The sequence below is a fragment of the Priapulus caudatus genome, unplaced genomic scaffold (genome assembly GCF_000485595.1).
Source record: "Priapulus caudatus unplaced genomic scaffold, Priapulus_caudatus-5.0.1 Scaffold26, whole genome shotgun sequence".
NCBI classification, from domain to species: Eukaryota; Metazoa; Priapulida; class Priapulimorpha; order Priapulimorphida; family Priapulidae; genus Priapulus; species Priapulus caudatus.
In genome coordinates, this window is record NW_014577087.1 from 1,165,130 (window position 1) to 1,174,910 (window position 9,781).

General features: G+C 42.1%; 1 protein-coding gene across 1 annotated transcript; it reads right to left on the reverse strand.

Moving 5' to 3' along the window:
* Nucleotides 1-1,074: 1,074 nt before the first annotated feature.
* On the reverse strand, nt 1,075-8,299 carry LOC106814395 (protein TSSC1-like). Its single transcript, XM_014818716.1, has 9 exons — nt 8,077-8,299; nt 5,567-5,650; nt 5,256-5,388; nt 4,861-5,005; nt 4,389-4,488; nt 3,953-4,089; nt 3,442-3,609; nt 2,952-3,122; nt 1,075-1,749 (listed from the first exon to the last, which is right to left on the reverse strand). The coding sequence occupies exons 1-9, from the start codon at nt 8,173-8,175 to the stop codon at nt 1,572-1,574; spliced, it is 1,215 nt and encodes a 404-aa protein (XP_014674202.1). The 5' UTR covers nt 8,176-8,299; the 3' UTR covers nt 1,075-1,571.
* Nucleotides 8,300-9,781: the final 1,482 nt, after the last annotated feature.

Below are 9,781 nucleotides of genomic sequence, written 5' to 3' on the forward strand. Positions count from 1 at the left end.
GAGAGGAGGAGAGAGGAAAGAAGGGAGAGGGAGAGGGGGAGAAGGGGAGAGAAGGCGAGGGGGAGAAGGGGAGAGGAGGCGAGGGTGAGAAGGGGAGGAGAAAAAGGGGAGAACGGGAGAGGGGGAGAAGTGATCAATTCCGTTACATGCAGCCAGGATCCACGCTACGGCCCGGCTTCACTAATGAAGCGATATATAGACGGGACGAACGTTACATCGAACCTCGTCATCGGATAGCTCCACATTTTTTTCTGCACACACCGCGTTCGGATGCGACCTGATTAAAAATGCCACGCGGCGATTGCGTTACCCAATTATGAGTGCGCGGAGAATTAGGTGATATTTGTCTATAATTGAATAGTTGCTACGCGTGAAATGTCAGACTTTGACTAATCATCGGCATGCACTCACCGTGGCCGCTTTTTGTTTACAATGCTTCGGCTCATCTTGCTACCCCCCCCCCCAATCATCGGCATGCACTCACCGTGACGGCTTTTTGTTTACAATTCTTCGGCTCATCTTGCTACCCCCACCCCCCACTTTGATTAGGCCTTAATTTTTACCCTCGTTGTGACTGAGCCACACCTTTCCCCCTCTTCTTCTATCATTCATTCATGTTCATACCATCCATCACTCCGTGCCATGCTATTATGTCGAATTCTATGTCACGTTATATGATCACATCACTACAGTCCCTGCTTAGATGTAGTCCACCCATCAAATTTCTCTCCCTCTTATCATTAAGCTATTGTTCCCCCTACCACAGCATCATCGCCCAGTGCTGCCCGATCAACGTAAAATTGTTTTTCATCTTTGAATTCGAATTTTGAATTTACAGCAGATATGCAACAGCATCCCTGTCTAACTGTCACCATCTATCAAAGCAGCCTGCATTCTGTAAGACTAGCAACACTAGAGACTGTATATATACGTAGTCAGTAGGTTTTGCAATTTTCCGTGCTGTGCGTACCTCGCGCACTGTCATCCGCACCGTCAAATAACCAGCGTTCGCCACGCTGAAACTGATCTAGAATGATGTGGACATATTATTTCAAACAGAGGAAGACGAATGGCGACCGAGGAAATGAACACCGTCATTTATTATGTTAAAGTTATTTACACTAGCGATCGTCCATCATTATATACACCACAGCCTGAAGCACACTCACGGTCGTCCGCGGCATGAAGCACTCATGTATGCAGAGATCTACTCGCTTGATTACTCAATATTAGAATATTATGCACATAAATATATATTATTATCATTATTACAACGTATAGTGTTACGAAGTTTACTCCTTGAAATGTTGCACGAACGTGCTTATTACTGCTTACACGCAATGCACTTATTTAGTTTACGAAATTGAAACAACAATTTCGCTCATTAATAACATGCTCACGTAGCATTCGATCCAGACTGATCACACGGCTTCCCAGTTTTGAATTTTAATTTCAACAAAAAACGAAGGTTTGCGAGCAAAAGAAGAATTTCCTAAATAGCTGTCCCGCCTCAACGCTCAGACGTTGATTATTTACAAGCACGCGCGAGACTACGGACTAGCTCGCATAAATCACAGCAGTATCTTGTACTTCTCAGCTCTCGGCACACGATTAATCACCACACGACCGTCGTAGCTGAGGGACGCGAATAGCCAGGGGTCAGCCGTAGACCACTCCGCCGCGTAGACACTATCCTCGTGCTCCTCGTACGACGCGAGCACGCCATTTGTCTGCGGCGCCCTCTTTTGTCTAAAAGTATACAAGCCAGAGCAACATCGTCATCGTTGTCATTATCATTGCATGTATTCACCTTCAAGTGAAGCGGTTCCGCGATTGAAAGAACCAAATCTTCTACCGTGCGCATGATGAAGGTAGGGAATGCACGCGCTCAGCTAAATGTCTCCATCTATCGTCATCGTGATCGTAATTGTCATCATCTCAGGTCTTCTATTTCAAGAGACGCATTTTGACGATCGAAAGAAATGAATCTTATAACATATGATGAAAATCTAAGGAATGTACATATTCAGGTTAATGTTCAGCGTGATTATAATACAAAATGATTGCAGTGATGTTTATAATTTTTAAACGTCTATGGGTGAGAGCACAAATGTGAATTGATAACCTCTGCTGCTTACACATGCATGCGTGGGTTTGCACACACCAACACTTCATAGAAAGTAGCCTTTCACATGCATGATTGGTGCTGAGCCACAGAGCAGTAACAGGCAGTTGAGGCAAGTCAGCATTAGTCATTAGTTAAGAGTGAGCAAACACTGCCTTAGTCCTCGCTTTCGCCGTCACACATCACACTGCTAATGTACACAGACCAGCACAAATTTGCCAGCCAATTTAGCAGAGTGTGATTTGGCTTTCAGGCCATGCGTTGTCAACTGGCCCTCGTAAGCAGGGGAACCTACTAGAAAGATCAATTGGCAGGGAGAGGTCAATTTTGTTACCGTCCACTACATTGACATGTGGGCAAACTTGCAACTGAAACATTGAGACCCCTCTATGCAATATTGGACACATCATCCATTTTGTACCATTCTAGTTCAGTGCCAGTAATGGTATTTTGGCATTCGGTTTCAACAACAGTGCTTAACAAGTCTGATCACACAAAGAAAAAAAGCCTCCTCTTAATATTTCTATTAATTACCAATAGATTTTAATTAGGGCACTGTCTAAAAAACTCGTTTTATGATCCACCTTGGCAAATTTCTTTTTAATAAAACATGTTAACGAGCAGATGCTAACATGACTCCAGATGAATCTCTGTGCAATAGCATTGAACAAACCACAGTGGATTATTATGTTTTTCTGTAGATATCACGCATATTACTAAAAGACTCAATTGCACATACATGCAGCCACATAACGAACTTTTTGTTATAATTTGAAATTGTGACACTGCAACTTTATATAGTTTCATGCTGTAGTTTTCGACATACCCATCCCTGCTACTATCATCCTGGTCGTCATCGTCGCTTTCCTCTCCTTCCACCAGGTGGCCAAGCGGCTCAGATGATATCGACGCAACACTTGTCAGGATGACTCGAGAGTCGCTGCTAGAGGTTAGCACAAGCTGGTCGTGAAAGTGGTTGAATCTGACGCTCCACACCCTGAGTATAGATAGATATAACCTAGTCAAGCAATTTAATCTTACATAATAAATACCCTTATGTTATTAATATTGTGCTCACAACTATTTTCACCATATATTTCCAGATGGCATAAATGCGAATAAAGATATGTTTCCTTCTAAAAGAAATAAAACCATTATGAAGGTGGAACAGACAAGTTGCATTTAAGAACAAAGACATGTAATATGTTACTAGCAACATAATATACTATATGAACACAACAATAACGTACACAATAGTAATACAACACTAGCATGATGTAGTACAGTTTGAGAGTATACACTATAAACTCTGTTACCAGTGGGAATGATCAGACAAAACCAGCAATGGTTCATCAGTCTTTCTCGTGTCCCAGAACTTGGTCTTGCAGTCGTCACCGCAACTGGCCAGGTAATACTGCTTGTTTGGATTGAAGTCCAGGTTTCGAACGCACTGCATATGAGCCACGTCTATGTTTGACACCTGCCTGCAGAACGTTTGTGCCAGAGTTAACAGACGAAAATTACTGGTTAGATACATGCGCCAAGAAATTGGATTGTGCTGCCATCTAGTGGTAAGGCAAGATAACAGTTATGTTACTATTTCAAATATATTATTCTACTTACATAATATTACCTGGCTACATGATATCAAGTAGAAAAGTAATAATGCACAAAAAGTAGCCAATGATATGAGTATTACCAGCACTCGCCAGCAGGGCTGGTCAGCCACGACATGCTACTAGCGGCTAGCCCTTACAGGTTTCTACTACCATCGAACGAGCGAGTGAGCGTTAGTTTCGAGCCCCGAGAACGAGACAAGACACTTACTCCATACTTCTAAGGTCCCACAGACGAATAGACGTGTCATTGGCTGTAGCTATCTGCGTTGCATTACTGTGTGGATTCCACCTACCAGCAGTGAACTTTGGTTGACCCTTAGCCTCAAGGGAAGCCACACCCGTCATCTGTAAACAAGAACGAGGATCCTTAATTCAGACCAATTTCCATCTCAATGTAAAGTCATATCGAATTCCAGTGATTAAATATACTGTGTCGCTTAATTCAATCCAAAATTTTTCGCTCTAATTGATGGATCAAAATCAAAATTCAGGAAGAGGCAAACATAAAGCTAACTTACTACCATAGAAAAATAACCTACCAAATTTACATAATGTAAAGCAACTTAAAGTAATATAACACAACGTGACACGACACGACGTGACATAACATGAAGTTATCCATTACCGGTGCGAGATGTACTGACCGTGGCTTGCGTGCCCGACGCATTCAGATCCCACGTGAGAAATCGACCCTCTCCCATCGTGATTACTTTGTCTCCTTCCCCATTAGGTTGCCAAAGCACACTGCACGGATAAAGACGCATATATTTGATATTAACATCACTACATCCACACAGGCCTTCTAGACGTTCATTTAGGAAAGAAGAGGATTAAAGCCTATAGGGAACCCACAAATAATGTGTGTATTAAACCATTGATGTGTAGTGTTGTTATTTTTTAAATTAAATTTTCAACAATTATTGCTGCGTTGAAGCAGACATGAGATTTCACTGAGTTCTTTATTAACAAATATTTATTGTCTGTTTACTGTTGAAATTACTAGAATACATCGAACCAAGATGGTACTGTGTACATAAAGCTATTGTGTTACCCACGTACCAAAATATATCTATACAAGATATACCATATAAATGTTCATAATGTCCATGCTCATACCTAAACATATTTGAATAGCTATCGTGCTCCAGTCTACAGAGCAGTTGTAGGGAGTGTGAACTAGAGGAAGTGTCATCAAGGCCCACATCAAACTCTGCCGGGATCCTCCAGAGGGCAGCAGCCATCTCACACTTTGTGTCCGATACTACACGACAGTGACACATGTGATACTACAATATATTATTATGTCATACATATAAGATTATCCACAGTTGCAAACCTACAACGCTGGACACCTACATGCCATGACTGGAGTGAACATCTACCATCAGAATACAAAATCGACACTCGACATACGACTAGAACAGTTCACTCTCCAAAATAAGCAATAGTGTCATGCAGTATGTTCTATTGGGGTTTTGTTCAAATAGGAATTGTGCTAATAAATAGCTCACCATTGTTGAAGCATGTTGCAAGAATGTTTTTGTCAACTGGGGAGGCAGAGATGTGCCATATCTCACCATCCTTGTGAGCAAAGACATTCTTATTGAGAATGTTATTCTCATCATCAAAATCGATCTGGTGAATCTGAAATATAATAAAAATTTAAGTCTATGTGGGATGACATGTGGCTGACAAAGCAACACGTACATCACTGACGAAATGATAACTGGATACCACCAGCTTTCCAAGAACTGTGACATATTGATCTTCAGTCTGTATTTTACTGCATGGTTAAAGGTGTGATTCTTTATTCCCTACATACCTGGTTGTCAAACTTTAGTGATTGCGTTCCGACAAGAAAGCGAATGTCATCTGTCTCGGCAACTTGTGCAGTCAAAGCTCTCGCCTATATTAATAGGTTCCAACGTGTTACTGTTGTGAATGTCATTGCCAAAGGACTTAAAGCAACAATGCCAGACCATTAGTATTACAATTATTACTTTTTTTTATATAAAACAAGGACAGACTTCAAGCTACGAACTCAGAGGCGGCAGGCTGTCTCCAAGCTTCGCCAAAGCGCGCGGAATTATTAGGTATGTTAAAAAAAAAATTAGGATCAGGGTTAGGTTAGGATTACGGGTTCAGGGTTAAGGCGCCCTTAAACCTGATTTTTATACTCCACAAACCTTGATTCCTATATAGATGCAATCGCGCCATTCTAGCGGAATTCACCTGAATCTCCCGTGGGACCCTAGCGGATCGGACTTGGGGAGACGCGCATGCCCCTCCTATAGAGACATTGGCCAGGACTTCATGGGGTGACACTGCAGCAAGGCCTTCTCACCTGCATTAAACGAACTAAAGTCACGTACTAAGTGTAACAATACTCAACACTAGTATTATAGTGCACGAATAACTTAATTAGGAAAGTTAGCATCGGTTGTAAAATAAACCCCAAAGATTGTGCTGATGTAGTATGAAACATGCATACTTCATAATGCTGCGTGGTTGGATAGAACGACAGGCACTTCGGACCGCCCAGGCCTTTCAGATTTTGAATAAGTACGAGTGAGGACTACTAATGACTCCCCTAGGCGACAACCTATTAGGGGGTGACTTTTTTCACGCTCCCATAACTCACACCTGTGCGTTAAGAGGTGCGTATCTGACTGGCAGTAGCTGCACTAAAACATTGAACACACCCTGTCTAACTAGAGTTACACCATAGCTGCCCATTGGACGAGCGTCCAGCTAATCAAACTCAGCCCTTTAAAAGCGGATGGATGGAGAGCTCCCCTCTTGTATGTGGGTCTCCTCATCCCATGCCTCACTTCGAGGTCTCATGTGATGGGATGTAGGAATTCATGGACCACAATCACCTCTCTCCAGTCTTTGAGAGTGAATCAAGAACGCAGAAATCTGGGGCGATGTCCGTGTTACAGATCTATCTGATTACTCCAGATCATCCTCTACTTCATCATTCACGATGCGCTGTCGTCACCAGACGATATACATTCTTTTCCATCCAGACAACCCCAATACACTAGCACACAGCGATTTAATAGAAAGCAGTGTGATCGCGATGTTAATAAGATAATACTGTGGTTATTTAGTTTCCGATTTCCAGTCCTTAGACGATTCTAATCCAGACCTGCTCAACCCATGCTATATCTACTCACGCACAAAAATCATCATCACAATCCCATCCAACAAAAGCTAGCCCATATAATTCAGTGGTTACGTGAGTAGGTCCACGGGCTTACTGTAGGCGCGCCTCCAGTCTCGTTTTCAAGCGGCGGACCTGTCTTTCAGCGTCCTGGCTAGAACAACCCCACTTCCTCGCCACGGTCTATCTCATTAGAATTACCGAGCACGGTATCTGTGACTACCCCCGTATACTCGCAGGTAGCCTGTATTTGGATTCGCTGTTGTTTAGTTGTATTACTACCTAGATCATATAAATTAACGTGAGGTAGTAACCAGACCTCTGTACTTCATCGCCCATTACGTTCAGTCCTTACGACACCACAATTTGTTTGTGTTGTTGCTAACCTTTTTGTATCCCCCTACCTTACTTTCGAGAACCTCTATGGCGAGTGCTATTTCAAAAGACATAACAAATTAATTACCGAATTTTTTAAAAATGCTTTTTTTTTTATTGGTTATTTGCGTGCGCGCGATTTCAGTACCACTTTTTATGATGGCTCGCGCATGCCATGCCGCGCCGACCCCACTGGCCACATTTCCAGGTGCGCCCACGCGTTGGCTCGGTGGAGCGCCAACACGAGCGCGGCGATCGCGCCCTTACAAACATGAAAGCCTGGCGGCACGTAATCAAAATACAAAGTGATGGATTAATCGAAATCACAACTTGTCAGTACTACTAGTAATCTACTAGCCGCTACCACTTACCAGTACCAGTACCGAGGGCAATAGATCTTAATGTTTGGTTGTACCTCAATAAACTTCACTTCTCAACACCGTGCCAATACACGCTGAAACATCAGCCCGCCCACAATAGCCAACACATTCTAGCAACGCCATCAGTAGTTCGCGTTCTAGTACTGACAAGATTGCTATCTTATTAACCATCATTTTATTATTGATACGGTCCAAGTGCCTGTGGTGTAGAACTGACAAACGTTACGTACACGTATCATCACGACATCAATCAATGAATCATCATGTAATGATGTACAGATACAGTGAATCAGAGAGAACCTTACCAGGAATTTACTTTTCCATACACTAACATGTAATCAAACGATGTGCGGTTCGGTTCAAATAAACTTTACTGGATAAATTTGTGCCTATGCGTAACAAAGTCCTCACCTGGAACTCAAGACCATAAATCACGGGTGCATCGTCCTCCATGATGTTATTATGCAGGTGTCGTAAAGATTTCTCGTTGTGGAAGAGTTGTACTAGCATTAAAATGCGTGTTGATTACCAAAGAAAAGATACTTATATTGTATCTTTCCTAGCCCACGATATTTTTAAAACTTGCTGTTATAATTCTTTAAAAACAAATCCAAGATTTTAAAAGCATAGACGAAATAAAAATTAAACACTCCCTGATTAAAGCCACCCACAGCCACAGTAGACTGGTACCCGTTCGCCACCTTCACTCCGGCAAGCGTGTATCCCACTGATCAGAGATTATATTATAGAGATCAGTGGTGTATCCTTCGCTACACTGACGCGCTGTGGTGTAGGGTGTGGAACTGTCGACCAGGTACCAGTCTACAGCCACAGCCACAGCGGTCGCATTGAACACTGGGATACGTAGTGTCATGGTGGCAAAAGATAAACTTTGTGGGAATTCATCGTAAGTATTAGTGATTTACTACTAATCGACCGTGAACTAGTAACATGTAATGTGATGTGATGTAGATTAATAGGTGATAATACGATTACATCGAACATACAGGCCTCCTTAATAGTTCAGTGACGTAGTTTCATTGACATTGTCATTGTTTATCAAATATATTTGCGATTATCTACGGTCCAGTTCAGCCCGACCACTGCCGCATGAAGGGTCGTTGTCGTATAGGGTACTACATATATGTACCCGAGGTAACTATCTGATATGGTTAGGGTTAGGGAGTAGGCGTAGGCGACTCCCTAGACTAGCACTATATTAGTACCCTATACGACAACGACCCCTTCAGCACCACAGCCTGGCTCGCGACAATGTCACAATGATGCTGCAATCACTGTGATCACTCATTGATAACTTTACATGGCAAAAAATAAATAAACAACCAAACTGCCATCTGACTGGGACACAGTAAACCGGAAACGACATGAGTTAAGTAGGTAACTCAGAATGCTAGGCATACAATGGCTGAATGGTGCCATGTCAAATCTACAATCAGTCAATGTCCGATTTAGGTATAGCTGTTGTACCCAAACTTGGAATCTGCACAATCTCGAGATTGTGCAGCGATTGTGCTGCCCAAACTGCGGATTCCCTAGTTTGGCTGACCAATCTCAAGATTGGGCAAACTGAAAACAGTTGGTGATTCAACAACCGCTCATAGCGAGTGTGTGGTGTGCGTGGTGCAAACTAGGAAGAGATTTATCTCATATTAAATCTTATCCAATTATTTATTATAATCATTTAATATTTATACAAAGGTGCCAAACACATTGAGGAAAGAAGGTATACGACCTTATGGTTATGATATAACATTTGAAATCCTAATAATCATATGTTTGTGCAAGCTCTGTTTACCTCTGTTTGCCCAATCTCAAGATTGGTTGCCCAAACTGCGGATGCGCTGAAATTCTAAGTTTGTGCAAGATTCCAAGTTTGGGCACAACATAGCCAAGCGGGGCACAAATGGTGGCTTTGGGTTGTTCTTATTCCATCCGTCTCATGTGATTTAAAAAAGCCTTAGGCTAAAACAAAATATAGGTGTGGTTACGGTTTCCCGACCGACCCTATTTATTCCCAGCGACCCTAAACATTTTATTGTCAATTTTCATTAAAGTAAAAAAAAATAAAAAAATAAAAATAAAAAAATAAAAATAA